An 18705-nucleotide genomic window follows, 5' to 3' on the forward strand; every position below is an offset into this window, starting at 1 on the left:
AAGATTTGACATGTAATTCATGTAATGCACTCTTTTTTTCTATTAAATTTAGTATTATTTCTTTAATCAAGAGTGTCATATGGGGTATTTTGATTGACTAACATTTATAATCATAGATAAATTAATGGAAATACGTATTTGGAAATCATATATTTTAAATATATTTTTATTAATAATTTATTTTTATTTCTTTATTTTTTTTTATAAATTTGTTATCCTTAAAGTTTTCGAAATTCAATTTTCTACCATAAAATCATGCTTTCGTCCATATCGATAACAATTTCAAAATAAAATGAATAACTTGTATACTTCAAAACATTATTAACAAAAACACATTAAAGATCAAAATAGAAAAACATGCAACATTAGGGTAGCAACTAGAACTAGTAATTGGTATTTTATTTTGCACGAACCAAGTGACCGCCGTGGTAAAGTAATTGTTGTTATTCATTGAAGGCATGAGTTTGAGTATAATATATGTCATAAGCGTTTAATATCGAAAGACTGAGAGTTTATATTTAAACACATATTATTTTATACTTATTTTATATTAATAAAAATATATATTGGTCTTCTATTTTGACCCGTGAATGCTTGTAAAATAACGCAAGGAAGGGCTAAATTTGTTATTTCCATTGGATAAAGAAATAAAGATCAAAGGAGTTGATAATTCCACACTTGCCATTTATATTTCCTTGTTGCAAGTTGCAGCAAAGTATTTTTCACGTTGAAGAGTCATCATTACTTCATATTTAGAAAGACTTGAGCTGTCCGAGTCTCTTCTTTCGTCATATGATTGAAACAATAATGGGTAAAATATATTAAAATCCTTAAATTATTTCATTTTTTAAAAAGGTCCAATACTTTTTTTTCCTTCGGTCCCTCAACTTTAGAGAATTTCACTTATCATTAAACATTTCAAATATTCATGTTTTTTCACCCATGTGTTAAATTAGAAACAAAAATTTTGTGTTGACGTGAAGATCACTTGTTGTTCATCTTATTTTCTATTTTTTCTTTTTTTATTTGGATTTCTTCTTCTTCACAATTAAAAAATTTGTACTCATGATTTCACTGTCAAAACCACCATTATTCGATGTTTTGTCCAACCACTTTATATTCATATAAACTCCTCTTATCGTCAACTATCATTTCAATCAACATAAAATCAGGATATATAACTCGTCTTCTCCTTATCCACTTCATTGTCATTAAAACTTGGAAGAGGATGCTCCAATATTGAGAAATGAATAATAATAAAATCATATTTTAGTAAGATTTTATGGGGTTTTCAAAAGCAAAATGAAGAAAGTTTTTGAACCTTTTCATAAATTTTAGAGAAAAAAATGTTCTATCATACCGCTTAAATTATTTAACAGCATATTTCAAAATTCGGATGATTAAATTAAAAATTATTAAAGTAGAGTTGCCAAAAGAGGAACACATGGAAGATTGAGTGATGAATAGAATTGTTTATCCATATTCTCGCTATCGTTCATAGTTTTTTTCCCCTCCTTTGTAGCTGTCGAATTTAATTTCTCTTCGACTTTTCTCTCTCTTTTGGTTAAAGTAATATGAACGCCGGGCAAGAATATTTTGCAGGAGGGGAGCACTTTTGTAGTCAACCATAACTCGTTTTAACTAGCTTTGAACTCGTTTTCACAATGATTAAGTATAAAATAAGTGTTTAAACTATACATGTTTTTAAAAATAAGTGCCTAATATATTTTTTGGGTCATTGACGTATGTCGTTTTTAGCGTCAGAATAATTCCTTTATTTTTAAATAATATGTAAAGAAAAATTAACATAGTAAATGAGAAGTAAGGGTTGATCCCATAGAGATTAAAAAAACTTTTTGATTTATTCGTGATTTGTTTAATTTTTACGTCAAGAAATGGATGGAGTAGAGTTTGAGTGACAATTGATTTGTAGATGAAGAGAGTAAAGTAAATAAAAACAAGAAAATAAAGAAGATAAAAAAATAAGAAATTTAAAAAGAAGATTAAGGAAATAAATTTGATATGGTAGAAATCAGCCTTAGGCTTTTGCTTTGATTCAGTTTTCTCGGATCATCGAAACTGGATTTTACTTCGAGATTCACGTCGGTTATTTGTCTACAAGGATCAATCCTTGTGACTATGTTTTGTATACCGAATACCCAATTGCAACCTTTGGTTTCGGCTTTTGAAAATTAATCTAATAAACATCAATTGTTGTAGATAAGAACCAATTAAGTTCGTAAAAGACCGACTCGGATTATATTGTTTCAATAATAACATATTCCGATCTTAATTCCCTCTTAGCAATCAATTTGTTAAGTGTGTTCCCAGTAAGTCGAATGTGCTTTCAATAAGTCGGTTCTTTCTCCCACACAGTTAATCGCAACAATATCTTAACCATAGTCGATCTTTGGTTTTGAAAAATTGTTTTGATTTTGAAATAAGCACAAACAAAAGGTGAGAGATTTCCAAAGATATTTGAGTAAAAGAAAATAAATGTAAGTAAAAGAAAAATATAAGTTTTAAAGTACTCAAATAAAAGTCGTACTTAGCATTCAAATAAAAGTTTTAAAGTAAAAGTAAAGAAATGTAAGTAAAAGAAAAATAAAGAAGTTTTATAAAAACATAAATGAAGAACTTCAAGATTCGAATGATCCTTGTTTAGGCCCACCATAGGAGGATATTTATTGCCTTCGGAAACCCTAGAATGCTAATAATAATCCAAATTAAATCACAAAAGATAATTCTAAAAAAATATTTGAATTTAATTTTAAAAGATAAATCCTAGATCGTGAATTTGAATGTGCTTAAAATACTCAGTCGTCCGCTCATATTCTAGAAGCATGTTGACTATATGCTGATTGGACGCTTCTAGAAATTGCTAACGTGGTAGTGAGTCAGCATTTCATGCCCAATTACGCACGGTTCCACACTTGATTCCAGAACAAAATGTGTAATTTCCAGGCCTTTTTAGCATATTTTCCAGCAATGATCGTCCTGCACTAAAAACATATAAAAACATCCAATTTAGTAGTAAAGATGGACAAACAAATAGCATTTAAGCACGAAAAGTAGCACAAAATAAACACTAGTCACTCATCTATATGTCTAACATCACAAACGTTACCACTTTACGTGTTTGTACCGTTAACGACGTTAATTTCCTTCGTTAAGTAACACATGTCACAATGATAATTTTAAAATTTTTGTATAAAAATTAAAAAATAAAATTATATATTTAAAAAAACACAAAATTTAAAAAAAAATCCCAAAACTTTAAAAATCTTCATTTCAATCCCTAAACTCACACGACCACCACCCTTTCCTGTCGATGAAGCTCCACCCGGCCTAACCTCCCCCTAGCGATCAAAACCCCTATGAAATCGTGACTGATCGACATTCGATCGATGACGAATTGATTTTTTATACCCCTCGAATCCTAGGTTGAAAATCGTGATCCCACGTGATTCCTACGACCAATTGGCAGCAAATACGGCGGCGTATGACTAGGAGGATGGTAGGAACTATGTTGGTAGCGGTGGTCGTGGCCGGAAAGGGCTGCGCTGGCGGATTAAGGTTAGTATTTGTAGATTTTGGGGATTTGGGGGTTATTTTATAATTTAAGAGAAATTAGTTTTTTTATAAATATAATAATATTTTTAATATTTAGAAAAAATAAATTTCAAAATCACCAGGTTTTGACACATGTCACTTAACGAGAAAATTGTCGTCGTGGATGGGCTGAGCACCTAAATGAGTAACATTTGTAACTTTAGGCACCTGGATGGGTCGAAAAATACTTTAGAAACCTATTCGTGAAAATATGTATAGTTTGGGCACTTATTTTATATTTAAGCCTTTTTACAACCATGTATAGCTTTGTTTTGGTTTAATTCTTGTTTTAGTCCCTCTATTATCTTGAATTTGGATATCTAACCATCCTACTTTAATCTAAAATGATTTACTCCTCCATTTTAATGTAGTGAAATTCTTGGCAAAAGTTGTTATATATCAATATGAACACACATATAAAAACCTTGAACAGGAAGCTTCAATGGAGAACTAAAGAACACTCTATACGTTTATTCGTCTCATTTTGTTGTCCGCCTTCCACATCAAATGTTCACATTATTGGAAGTGTGTGACCAAGTTGATCAGTTTGTCCGCATATAATGTTAAAAATGAAATTAGGATGAATTGAATTAATATAATATATAAAAGTTAAATTATTATATTAATTGCATAGACATCAAATCATATTACCTATTTATTAATTAAAGATTAGTGATGAAGAAAGATAAACTTAATAAATTAATTATTTCTGTAATATTTTACAGTTAAATAATATTTTATAGTAAAGCGTCTTGCATAAAGGCGAAAAGGGGTTATGTTAGCCCCGACAAAAACGACCATGGCTTGGTTTGCTTTTGTTCTTCTTTTGGCCTTTGCAATAATTCATTCATGCTGGGTGGCCCCGTACATGGAATATTGAGATAATGTTTGTTTCTTTCGTATATGCAATAATACAAAGATTTAAAATATAAATTGTGTATATTTTACTAAAATTCTTAAAATAAAATTTCAATTATAGATTATTAGACAAATTTACAATACAAAAAATTAAAATTATAAAATTAAAATAAATTTTATAAACAAAAAACTTGAACAAAAATAGAACATGCTCCTGTTATATCGAATACTATACATTGTTTTGTTAAGATGTGTATGTACAATCTTCTTATTTATTATCCTCTCTTCAATATTTAAGATATCTCCCAAAATACAAAAACAAATGTTCTCTCTCGCCCATTAACGGAGCCAGCTATATGTGTGAGGGGTGTCCCAATTTTTTTTAAAATTTATAAATTAACACTTTAAAATATATATAATTTTAAATTTAACACCCAAAATAAATCTTCTAATTGCGCCCTTACTCTCGTTATCACAACTTTGGTGAACAATCAAACACGGCTTTTTTTTCAAAAACATTTTTGAATATGACATATTTTTCAAATTGGTCGACCAATCTTCCTTTTTCAAATATCTACATTTATAATATTTTAATATTAAAATGGTAAAACTTAAATAGAGCAAACTAAAAGAAAGTTATTTTAATTTTTTCTTATAGTTGTTAGATAAGCAACCAATAATAAAATTAGATTAATAACTAAAGGAGAGATCAAGATATTGGGCTTTCTAACACTGTATTTTCAAGACACCACACAAGGGATCCAAAATGATGACCCGGCTACTCGTTTTGTTCTTTTTGATCCAAAGAAACTCACCCCATAACTCTGTCTGACCCAACTTGACCTTCACGATGACCGATACTTCTTTAGATTCTTCCACTGGGACTTCGTACATATTTTGAGGAACCTAGATATTTGTGAATCATCATAACTGAAGCTGCATAAGAACACCAGGTAATCGTCTGCACATATATGATTAACACTGGGTCTGAAGCTATCTCGGGATCAGCATGACCGGGCCGAATGCAAATGGTGTAGCAGAGGTGTTGAAAGCTGCATCCTGGATGGACTCCTTGTGTCGTCTGTGACATATGCTGTTTCCATTAGAACCTATGCCTATGGTAGATTCCGGGCATTTTACCAAAACATGGTGTGGCATTTTACTATTAGTGTGGAGTTTAAACTTTGAATAGTGACATATGATTCAGCGTTTTTATTGTTTGTATTAAATTGATGGGTTATTTGATTTTATTCTTTAGAGACGATAGGGACCTTGAAAGCCGCTTTAATGAATGTACCCTAAACCAAAGTGAAAGTAGTTTACACTCTTTTTGGGTAATGGAATGGCTCATCATCAGTCGCGGACCATCCGTGACGATGAAGATTTCGAATCCTCCGATCCATCGCCGTCCAATCAACAGTCTTCCCTCCCACCGAACACTCATCATCGGAACTACAATCACAGCCGGGTCAACAACGAGAAAATTAAAGTCAGCTCTCCCTCCCAATTCCTTTCTTTTTTAGTTTTTTTTTTTTTTTTATGTTTCAAATCATCTCTTCTTGCAGCGGTTGTGTTAAACTTAATGTTTTTTAGGGTTCTACGACTAAAGGCTTGTAAACTTTCTGAAGAGAGAGGTCAGTTGCCCTTACGTTGTCTATTGATGTTTGAGCATGGTTAACATTAAACACTTTCTTCTTGTTTGCTCAGTTTCATGACACTTTTTCTTTTTTCTTGTATTGTGATTATTTTCTCGTACAGATTTTTGGATTCCTTGATGTTAGAAGAATGGATCCATAACATATAAGCAGGTCAGTTCAACTGCCAGTTTATTTATGTCTTCATGTTGACATCATGCTATAGTGTGGCTACCTGACAATGGCCATGGCAACATATTCACGGGAAATGATACGGCTCGTACCTCCTACGAAGTTGTGAATTTGTCTTTGGACTCACTACTTTTCCCCTGCAAGTTATGGTTGGACTTATCCTCTTTTTCTTTGTCATTGCCACTACTGCGACCGTTTCTACTATATTGCCTTTAGAGATAAACTTTTAGTGGTCTGCTGTACTAAAGCATTAGGAGATGTAGAGATGATGATATTTATAGGCATACATGCGGTTTTCTTTTCTTCATGGCAGTTCTTATTTGGAGTAGTTCATGTCATGAAGCAACCACTATTCATGCAAGCCTGCGAACTAGCGTTTATCGAATGTGATGTGAGGGGTGATAAGTACGGTTACTACGGTATGGAGGAAATTTTTAGCTCTTTCTTGCTTCTTTGAAACTCTAACGTTTGTGCCTTTTATGCTTAGAACATTAACTTAAAAACTCTGTTGTTTCTGATAAGTAATATTTTGGGGTTCATCTGGTGACTCGATAGAATCTATATATGCACCGATGTAGGTCCATGGGGCTATATTCAAAGATGGGAGAATCAGCAAAGGTGGTGATAGAATGCTAGAGGAGATAGTTTGATGGATGGGCCGTCGTTTTCTGCAATAGATTGTTTTCCACTAGTGTAAATTAAATTAGTTTTACTCTAACACAACAGTTCACAAATGACTTTAAATGTCACACGTGATTTTGCTAAATTGTGGGGGAGGGGGAATCTAAGACAGGACCACCAATCCTTAAATAAAGGGAACATCTCAGAACTTTCTAAAAAATGAGGGTTCTCTGTAAAATAAGAAATTTCACCACAAAGGAAGTTGAATGAAGGGTCAGGATGCGATGCCACACATCCCAAACTGGAATATGGATCCTTGGATTGAAAAGGCAGGCAGCATGAGTGGTCCCCCTTGTTAGAGACGGCAGGCTTGTTTGTCAAGTAACGGACGCAACAAAGGGGGACCCTTGGGTCTTGGCCTTGGGGCAAGGCAAAAGGACAACCTCGGCCGACGCCCATAAACGGTATATATATACATGAGATGAGAGAGACCATCACAGTTGAAGTCTTTTAGGCTTTTTTGACAACCACATGCGATGCGTGGTAATTAGTAAACTAATCGCACTTACTTTCACCTTCGTTTTCTTAATATTATGATGTTTGCATTATTATAGTATCAAAAAGTAATCAAAATATTTAAGAAACTATTCAAATTGTGGAACATCGATCTCAGAAATCTGATGTAGATTAAATTAATAAATACAATATTTTTATCGATTAAAAGTATTTAAAAGAAAATTTTTTGTTGAATTCGTCCAACTTTTCATTTGGTTAAAATGTATTTTTTTTATTAATTTTGAGTAGATAATATCTGTTTAAAGATATTTTTCAATATTTTTGAGATTTAATGTTCACACTCTCGAAATCTATAATGCTTGAATTCGAGTCTTCAAGGAACATTAACAATTCATTTACCAGTTAAAATGTACTTGCACTTCATATATTGTTCCTATTGTTGGAATTTAATTTATTTACTTTTATTTCTTGGAATTTACTCTCTTCGTTTTGTATTTAAAAATTCTAATTTAATTACTAACAATGTTAAAATCAATTTATTATCTTAATAGGTATGCCATTTATTTATTTTTAAACAAATATTTACCATAAGAATGTGAATTTTTTTAATAAGAATGTGACATTCAAGTAAATAAAAAAATAAGTCTTAAAAATTTAATAAGAGAACCGAAAGAATTAAAAATATTGAAAGGATGATCATTCCTATAACGAATTTGTATATTTTCTTTGTAAATTAGAGTTCGAATATCATAAATGTCAAGGTTGTGAGAGTTTAATGTTAAATGATTAAGACTTATCTTTAAACAGATACTACTTTGTACTTACTCCAAATTAATTAAATTTTTTTTATATAATATCCAATTTGGATTCATCAATTAGTAAATCAGATATTAATAATTATAGAATCAATTACACTATATGTCCTCAAATTATGACTTTTATTTTAAATTAGTCCCCAAACTTTTAAATATTTTAATTTCATCCCTAAATTATAAAGTTCATTCTAAATTAGTCCCTAAAATTTTAAACATTCTAAATCCATCCTCAAACTATGACCTGCATTCTATATTGATCCCCGAACTTTTGAATGATTTAGGGGCAAGTTTTTGGAATTTTTAAAAGTTTGGAAACTAATTTAGAATGAGGGTCATAGTTTAGGGATGAATTTGAAATTTTCAAAAGTTGGACCAATTTAGAACGACGATCATAATTTGGGGATGGATTTAGAATGTTTAAAAGTTTAAGGACTAAATTAAAATGGGACCATAGTTTAAGGACGCATAATGTAACTAACTCACAATTATAAAAAAATGAGGTTAAAAAATGAATTTTAACAAAATTAATAAATAATATTTTTAAATAAAAGACTTTTTTAAATATACAATGAGTATATAAAGCATGCGTATATTTTTTTTTCTCTTTTTTATGTCTAATAGAATCATATATGATTCGAAAATATGAAGACTCTATAATACTATAGTCACGTAATCATGAAGCGGGCATTTGCCATTCCATTTCCACCATTCTCATTATTCCAATTTCCACCAATATACACACAAGTGGGTGACTTTGTAGTTATATGAAAAAACAATCGACACTTAGTATTTATTTTTTTTATAACCCGATATATGATCTATTGATTAACTAACTCCTTACCTTATTTAAGGGATTTAGTGTCTCATCTCACTAGACTAATTGATTGTTGGTGTCACTTTGTATTTATACATAACGGTATAAACTCTAATTTACATAAATATAATTATTCTTAATAGAAGCATTAATAAATTAATCTGCTAAATGGTAAATAATCAAATAATTTTAACCAGTTTCAGGTGACATTAGACAAATTTATATACTTAGTCACATAGAAACCTGAGTACCAAATCCAACGCTCACTCGGATCTACCTTTCATTTTCTTAAAAGGTTTTTGACAAAAGAAAAAGTGAATTTAGTGAGCTTTCGAAACCTAATTGGCATCCTGCGTACGGGATTGTACGGACGATGTTGCCATGTTTCTAACATTGTCCTCCCATGCTCCTCCACTTACCATTTTTCACTTCAAATGAAACTGCTTGCTTTACGTAATTATTTTTCTTTTAACTTTTCCAACAAGTTGGTTTCTCTTTCAACCACTAGGCATTGTTTTTAGTAAAGTATTCTTTGCCTTTTCCACCTAAGTTGAGTGATTTGGATATGTGTTACGAGTTTTGTTGGGGAAATCGTGTTATTTCTCACACGAATGTAGTTTGAAAATTGACCTAAAATGTCAAAATTAAAACCACAAAAGGTTGCACAGCGGATAAACCTGTCAAACTATTGAATATTGAAACATAATGGAAAAAACCGAATAAAAACAATAAAGGAGAGAACACACCAAATTTACGAGGTTCGACGAGAATATCGTCTATTCCTCGGGCACCACACCGGATGATAACTTCACTATATCGCCAATATTACAACAAATGGAATTCTTTAGAATTCTCAAAGTGGGAGAATGAAGAATATAAGAGGAAGAGAGAACTTGTTTTGAGATGATTTCTAATGAAATACTTATGCCTATTTATAGTTGAGTTTTAAGGACTACACTTATAAATAACCTAATATTTTAGGGATCAAACATGAAAAATAAGTTGGCCACCTACCAAAGAATTTTTCAATGTGTACAAGTTAGCCACCAAATATGAAATTCTCATATTCAAAGTTTGGCCACCAACCAAGATGAAATTTTCAATAAGTTGGCCACCAACCAAGATGAAGTTTCTAACTTGCCAACTTAATTTCAAGCCAAATCTAACAAATCTCCACATTGGCTTGAAATTACCAAGCCTACTCAACTTCTTCAACTCCCCAAATTTGTAGTGTCTCTAATTGCGCTCACAAGCGCCACACACCCGAAGGTGTTCATACCTTCAGGATGTTAATCAAGTTCAAACAATGATTGAACTTGATTACTGTTACCACCTTGGTCATCATATCTGCAGGATTTTCTGATGTCGCAATTTTCTGAAGTAGAATCTTTTCTTCTTCAAAGATCTCCCGCACAAAGTGATACCTCACGTCGATATGCTTAGTCCTTGAATGGTAGACTTGATTTTTCGCTAAGTGAATAGCGCTCTGACTGTCACAATAGAGACTAATGTGACTTTGAACAACTCCCAAGTCTTCCATCAACCCGTTAAGCCAAATTGGTTCCTTTACAGCCTCTGAAACTGCCATGTATTCTGCCTCTGTAGTAGACAAGGCCACCGTAGATTGCAATGCAGACTTACAATTTACTGGGGCTTTCGCAAGAGTAAACAAATACCCAGTAGTTGATCGACGCTTATCCAAATCACCAGCATAATCGGAATCAGCATATCTAACCACACACTGACCAAGTGTTTCATCCTGTTCAAAAACTAAACAAACATCCACGGTTTGTTGGAGATACCGTAGAATCCATTTCACAGCTTGCCAATGTCCTTCTCCAGGATCATGCATGTACCTGCTCACAACTCCAACTGCTTGTGAAATGTCAGGACGCGTACACACCATTGCATACATCAAGCTCCCAACTGCATTAGCATATGGAACTTTTGCCATATACTCTCGTCCTTCGTTAGTTTTAGGAGATAATTGAGAACTAAATTTCAAATGAGAAGTCAGTGGGATACTTACATGTTTGGTATTTTCATTCATGCCAAAACATTGTAATACCTTTCTCAAATATTGCTTCTGTGTTAAACAAAGCTTCCTTCTCTGTCTATCTCTGCTTATCTCCATACCAAGAATCTTCTTGGCCTCACCTAGATCTTTCATCTCAAACTCTTGATTCAACTGATCCTTTAATTTGTCTATCTCCTTTTGACTCTTCGAAGCGATCAACATATCGTCAACGTACAAGAGAAGATAAATGAAAGATCCATCTTTGAGCTTTTTCAAATACACACAATGATCATATTTTCTTCTAGTGTACTTTTGTCTCCTCATAAAGCTATCAAATCGCTTGTACCACTGCCTCGGAGATTGTTTCAATCCATATAGCGATTTGTTCAGCTTACAAACCCATTTCTCACAACCACCATCTTTGTATCCTTCTGGCTAAATCATATAGATCTCCTCTTCTAAATCATCGTGCAAGAAAGCCGTCTTTACATCAAGTTGAGCTAGCTCCAAATTCAACTTTGCTACCAAGGCCAACAATATTCTAATGGAGGAATGTTTCACAACAGGGGAAAATACTTCATTGTAGTCGATTCCCTCCTTTTGAGCGTAGCCTTTAGCTACCAACCGTGCCTTGTAGCGAACATCTTTCTTGCTATGAGATCCATCTTTCTTTGCAATTACCCACTTGCATTCAATTGCTCTTTTACCTTTCGGTAATTGAGCCAATTTCTAAGTGTTGTTCTTTTGAAGAGATTGCATTTATTTATCCATGACATTTTTCCACTTATCACTTTCCAAGCTTTGTATTGCTTCTTGGTAAGTGATAGGGATATCATCATCAACAACTGGAAGAGCATAGGCAACCATATCAACAAATCAAGCAGGTCTACGAATTTCTCTCATTGGCCTTATAAATGCAAGTGGTTCCGGTGTCTCCAATAGTTCTTGGGTTTGAACCTCTTTATCTTCTGATTCTTCTATTTGAGTTGAAGAATCATATGCATCAACTTCTGGGATTATCGTCTGCTGAAACTCCACCTGTTTTGGAGTATGCTCCACCTGTTGCGGAGTACTACTTGTCTGGACAGCTTCATTTGTTATCTTATTTATTAGGGCAGATTCATCAAAGGTAACATCTCTGCTACAAATTATCTTCTTGGTGTCTAAACACCAAAGGCGAAATCCCTTCACTCCATGGGTGATTCACATAAAGAATGCTTTCTTTGCTCTCGGATCAAGCTTGGATTCCTTCACATGATAATAAGCAATGAATCCAAATACATGTAAGGAATCATAATCAGCAACAAGTTTTCCAGACCATACCTCCAATGGTGTTTTTCCTCCTATCGCTGATGACGACAGATGATTGATGAGATGGCCAACATATGTCACAGCCTCAGCCTAAAATGTCTTGCCTAACCCAGCATTAGACAACATACATCAAACTTTCTCCAATAGTGTTCAATTCATACGCTCTACCACCCCATTCTGTTATGGTGTATTTCTAACCGTGAAGTGTCGAAAAATACCATACTCATGGTAAACGTCAAAGAATGAGTCACTTTTATATTCCCCTCCATTGTCTGCCCTAAGACGTTTGATCTTTCTACCAGTCTGGTTTTCGATCATATTTTTCCATTTCAGGAAAATTTGGAGCACTTCATCGGATACACCCAAACTCTTCTGGAAAAGTCATCTATAAAAGTTAAAAAATAATGGTTTCCTCCTAAAGACGATGTCTTTGAAGGACCCCATACATCTGAGTGAATATAATCCACAATACCTTTTGTATTATGTATAGTGGTGTCAAACTTGACTCTCTTCTGCTTTCCCAGAACACAATACTCGCAAAAGTTCAATTTGCAAGCCTTTGCACCTTTCAACAATCCTTTCTTTGCCAAAATTTGCAAGGATTTCTCTTCAGCATGTCCCAACCGCATATGCCACAACTGGGTTGCATCCAAATCATCACCTCTGGAAGCTATTGCAACTGCTCCAATAATTGTACTACCTTGGTAGTAATACAAATTATTTTTCCTGATGCCCTTCATCATCACAAGTGCGCCATATGTGACTTTTAAAACTCCATCTCTCATAGTGACTGCTGAGCCTTTGGATTCCAAGGCTCCCAACGAGATGAGATTTTTCTTCAAACTGGGCATGTATCGGAAATCTGTCAGAACTATGGTTGATCCATCTTGATTCTTCAATCGAATTGAACCTATCCCAACAGTTTTACAGGCATTGTCATTACCCATATGAACAACTCATGCATTTAGTTCTACTAAATCGGAGAACCACTCTCGATTAGGGGACATATGATAGGTGTAACCCGAATCTAATATCCATTCATCTGAATGGAATGTTGTTGATGAAGCAACCAATGATATGTCAGAGTCATTTGCATCATGCTCTGCAACATATGCATATGGAGCAGCTTTTCCTTTCTTCTTCAGCTTCGGACAATCTTTCTTCCAATGACCTTTCTCATAACAAAAGGCACATTCATCTTTTTCTAGCCAAGACTTCGACATTGATCTCCCTCTCCACTTTGGCTTTTGACTTTTTGAGCGACCTCTTGCCACCATGGCCTCTACTGCTTCGTACTTGCTCTCCTTCTTGGTTTTCTTCTTGAGCTCATAACTATACAAAGCATCAGTTGCATCTTTAAGGGTAACATTATCCTTACCATAAAGTAACGTTTTCTCAATGTGCTCAAATTCATTTGGAAGAGATGACAACAACATCAAAGCCAAATCTTCATCTTTGAAGGTTTCATCCATGCCCAATAAGTCTGCCACTAGCTCATTGAACGTAGTGATATGTTCATTCATACTGGTGCCTGGTTGATAATCAAATATGAACAATCTTCTCTTCATGTGGAGATGATTCTGAGAGCTTTTCTTTAGGAATTTTTCCTCCAATGCTTTCCACATCTTACTTGCAGAAGTCTCGTTCTTGTAGCCATACTTCTGCTCCCTAGAAAGACAAGATCGAATCGTGCTGCACGCCAAACGATTGATTGTTCCCCATTCTTTCTCCTCCATATATTCGGGCTTTTCTTCCTCAATGGCGATGTCTAGACCTTGTTGGAATAAAACGTCTAACACCTCGCCTTGCCACATGCCAAAATGACGGATCTATCGAATAACTCCACCGAGAAATTTGCATTTGACATCATCCTCCTCACCGGTCTGGATGAAGAGCTTGATGTCTCAACTGATCCGTATTTTGGCATTTTAATTCCAACGAACAATATTCAATAGAACGAATTGTATATTTTCAACAACGAAACCACCATGATAACCTCAACCGAAGCTCTGATGCCAATTGTTGGGGAAATCGTGTTATGTCTCACACGAACGTAGTTTCAAAATTGACCTAAAATGTCAAGATTAAAACCACCAAAGGTTGCACAGCGGATAAACCTGTCAAACTATTGAATATTGAAACACAATGGAAAAAACCAAATAAAAACAATAAAGGAGAGAACACACCAAATTTACGAGGTTCGACGAGAATATCGTCTACTCCTCGGGCACCACACCGGATGATAACTTCACTATATCACCAATATTACAACAAATGAAATACTTAGGCCTATTTATAGTTGAGTTTTAATGACTAAACTTATAAATAACCTAATATTTTAGGGATCAAACATGAAAAATAAGTTGACCACCTACCAAAGAATTTTCCAATGTGTACAAGTTAGCCACCAAATATGAAATTCTCATATTCAAAGTTTGGCCACCAACCAAGATGAAATTTTCAATAAGTTGACCACCAACCAAGATGAAATTTTCAACTTACCAACTTAATTTTAAGCCAAATCTAACAAGTTTACCCTAAGAAGCAAAAAGATGAGGGTTCAATTACAAAATGTGCTCTTTGCTTTACACCTGTGTTGAAAATAGAGAATTTTGTCGTTCCTTTACTTTGGTGGGTGGGGGATTGAAGCAACAACGAGAAAAACATGATAGAAAATGAAAGGATGATCTTTGAGGGGTTTATAGATTTTTTGTTTTTATTTTCACCTTTAGTTGGTGATTAATAATAAAGGGACAGCCCAAGCAAATCAATCACATTAAAAACTTCCAAACTTGGGTGTTCTGGGTATTCCATATTCTTCATCACAATCAGATTTTCTTCCTTCCTGGGTTTTGTTGAGGGGGTAAGTTAGGCTAGGTTTGATGATCTCTTTTCCATGTCTAGTTCTTTGAAGCTTGAACCTTTGTTTTTTAAGGACCATATCACAAATAATTTGAATTATTTGATTTCCTATAAAAACTTGTTCTCTTTCTTCCATTTCTTTAAGTTGAAAGTTCTTTGCTTGGCAATTTGGTAAGAGCAGACTTTGTTCTTCACACTTTTATGCAGTCTTGTTTTCATTGAAACAATCAAACTACAGTACCCTTCAGTTTTCTCTTACAGATCCCTATTATTTCTCATTTTTCTTGGCTCCTTCTCCTCTAACATCACTGAAATCAAACAAACAAAGGGTTTATGGGTTTTGCTCAGCTTCGATTTATCTTTACTTAAAGTCTTGCTCGTTTACAGTCTTAATTTGCTTCCTAGGGAACTGTCTGTCATGTTATATTGGTGCTTGGTTTCTGCTTTGTGACATGAAAGCTCCATCTTTTTTTGGCCGAAGGTACGGGGATCATGGTGAGGGGGAAGACTCAAATGAGGCGCATAGAAAACGACACAAGCAGACAAGTCACATTCTCAAAGAGACGAAATGGGTTGCTAAAGAAGGCTTTTGAACTATCAGTTCTTTGTGATGCTGAAGTTGCCCTCATCATCTTCTCTCCCAGGGGCAAGCTCTTTGAATTTGCAAGCTCTAGGTATCTTCTCATATATCATCATATGCCACTTTCAACTAATTACTATCAATTTCATATTCTTTTTGGTTATAGTATTTGCAACCTAGGGTTGTTTGATTCTAGCATAAACCTTCATATATACGCACAGTTAAACACATACTACAATTAGTAAGCTATAAGATCTCAGTCTTGAGATTTTCTTAGTCTAAAGCGGATTTGTTTTTGTCTTGAAATTGTTTAAAGTGTCCTTCAAATGTTTCATACGAATATACAATAGATATAGGTTGTGTCCACATTGTTCTTCATATGGGGTTTCCAAGAACCGAATACTATAAGCTAAAAGTAAATCTTTGGGTATCTCAGTGACCAAAATAATGCAGGCTTAGTATGGCTAAGAAAAAGCAGAAACCTAAGTAGCATGTACCTTGTCCCAAAAGAAAACTTTTATTTCCTTGAAAACTGGTTTGCAAAATAATGGTTATTCAAGGAAATGGTACAATGTCTGATATTATTTTATGAAGGGTATTGTACTATCCCTTTCATCAATGTACTGATATTAGCTTTTGGGAAATCTTAGAGAGATTCTTCATTGTTCATAACACAACTCTTATGTGCCTTATTGAGTATATAAAAACATAAAAACAGCGAAAGATCGAAGAAAAATACTTCCGGCCATTATTTCAACTAAGCATTAAAACTGAGATGTTATAATCCTATTGTTGAATACGTATATACCAGATTCTACTGTTATATACTAAAAGCAAAGGTTAAACATTCAAACATATTAATGGGTGGTAGCGTAGTAGGTGGAAATGGTCCACCATATGAACCACCATCACTTTCACCCAGTACCTTCTTGTTTAAGCTTTTAAAGTTATATATTTATATAACTTTTGGTATTTTAATAATCTATAATGTATATATTTTGATATATATGCTTGTACCATTGTATAATTTTACTCTTGCCACTAGCTTTATTTTTAGTACTAAGAATTTAAAACAGAAAAGTTAATCATCCCAAACTATATATAGTTGAACTTTGTCTCTTACATTTTTCCTGTTTTGATTCGAATTATGGGGTATGATTTATTAAAGAAAAAAGAAGATAAATCTGCCATATGATTTATTAAAGACGGCCAATATAATGTAATGGTAGTGGAGTGGTCAACTTATTCACCTAATAAGATCCACAGATGAATTTATACAGGTATGATTATGAATGAAAATGTTTAGGTTATGCTTTATAAACATAAATCTGTATTGTAAGCTTCCATGCATTGATTGTATTGCTATTGGATATCATTGCTTAGCATGCAGGCGACAGTAGAACGTTACATGCGGCATACAAAGGATTATAATCGAACCAAGCCGACTGAACCAAACCTGCAGGTTAGGATGTCTTTTGTTTATTTGTATGTTTCATGCCTTATAATGGCGATTTTTCCTTAATTATGAACCATGAAAATGGATTCTACTGTGTTTACTACGTTTAATTCCATGCACTATCATGGAAAATGGATTCATTTTAACTTCATTTCTACTGAAATGACATGATCTGATGAATACCGAGTATTTCGTGTTTCGGGTGGTGTTTTACTATGCTGAAATGGCAGCAGATGAAGAGTGAAGCGGCAACCTTACTGAAGAAAAAAGAGGATCTTGAAGTTTCAAGACGGTAGTTTAAGATTTCATTTGGTGATTTCGAATGCATTGAAACAGTGGAGGGCTTTGAAATTTGATTCTGCAATGCCTCAGGAAATTACTTGGAGAGGGTTTGGGTTCATGCACACTTCAAGAACTAAAACGGATAGAGCAGCAGCTAGAAAAGAGCGTGAGCATCATCAGAGCAAAAAAGGTTGATTATCAAAACCTATGTTGCTCACATCTTTTTTTTTCTAAAGTATTCAAATTCGATACTCGTATCTTACATATGGATATAAAGATATAACACTTGAGTCCGAGTCCAAGTAGGGTTGGTGAAGATTATTAATATGTTTTTCAACATTCTATAGAGTGAAATTAAACGAATATTAACCATGACTGTCTACTTTCCAGACACAAGTTTTCAAGCAACAGATTGAACAATTGAAAGAAAAGGTGAGTCTTTGGGTTTGAACAGTATTCTGAGTTCTTTCCTTGAATGATTGAGTTGCTAATAGCTAACAACTGTCTTCAAATAACTCAGGAGAAAGCCCTAACTGCTGAAAATGAAAAGCTTTGTGAAAAGGTCAGCCTCTCCTACATATCCACTAAAATGCATGGCAAGGAATATGGATTAGACTTTACTTTGATTGTGGTTTCGATGTGTGTAGTAAACTTCAGTATGGTAAACGGGGTGAAAGCCATAATTTGTCCCTGATTTGACACTCTCATTGATCCCTTAGACACAAACTTACTTACCCTTCTCTTTTCAATTTTTTTTCATTCAGTGTGGAGCTAAGCCATGGGAAGGTTCAACCGAGCAGGAAGAGAATGTACCATATGATGAAAGCAGTCCCAGCCCGGACGTCGAGACTGAACTGTTCATTGGACTACCCGAAGGGAGAACAACACGCATCCTGCAGCCCAACTAATTGACCACAACAACTTATCCCACGTCTAGCCAGAACTCTACGTATTAAGCATGCATATACTTTGTTGTTTTAGTTTCAAATAAAATTTTATGGTATATTGAGTATAAAACTTGCTTGTCCAGAAAACCTACCATTCAAGATCTGCTACATAAAATACCTTTATTTTGGAGCACGGTATATGTCATTAGTCTCTTAACCCCGCAACTTTTATTTGGATAAATTAGCTG

The 18705-nt window shown here is 33.9% G+C and overlaps 1 protein-coding gene across 3 annotated transcripts; it reads left to right on the forward strand.

Moving 5' to 3' along the window:
- Positions 1 to 1011: 1011 nt before the first annotated feature.
- LOC120131209 (MADS-box protein SOC1-like) lies at positions 1012 to 18530 on the forward strand. 3 transcript variants are annotated; one of them, XM_039148256.1, is made up of 9 exons: positions 1012 to 1044; positions 11643 to 11648; positions 15733 to 15926; positions 17216 to 17294; positions 17519 to 17580; positions 17661 to 17760; positions 17961 to 18002; positions 18091 to 18132; positions 18335 to 18530. In XM_039148256.1, exons 3-9 carry the CDS (start codon positions 15745 to 15747, stop codon positions 18476 to 18478), a joined length of 651 nt encoding a protein of 216 aa, XP_039004187.1. In that variant the 5' UTR covers positions 1012 to 1044; positions 11643 to 11648; positions 15733 to 15744; the 3' UTR covers positions 18479 to 18530. The 3 variants fall into 3 exon arrangements, with proteins under 3 accessions (XP_039004187.1, XP_039004189.1, XP_039004188.1); XM_039148258.1 differs by having other exon boundaries at positions 17522 to 17580; positions 18335 to 18529; XM_039148257.1 differs by lacking the exons at positions 1012 to 1044; positions 11643 to 11648 and adding an exon at positions 15175 to 15253 and having other exon boundaries at positions 15734 to 15926.
- The last annotated feature ends 175 nt before the right edge of the window (positions 18531 to 18705 follow it).

This window comes from Hibiscus syriacus, unplaced genomic scaffold, assembly GCF_006381635.1.
Source record: "Hibiscus syriacus cultivar Baekdansim isolate YM2019G1 unplaced genomic scaffold, ASM638163v2 tig00110549_pilon, whole genome shotgun sequence".
In the NCBI taxonomy this organism is placed as follows: domain Eukaryota; kingdom Viridiplantae; phylum Streptophyta; class Magnoliopsida; order Malvales; family Malvaceae; genus Hibiscus; species Hibiscus syriacus.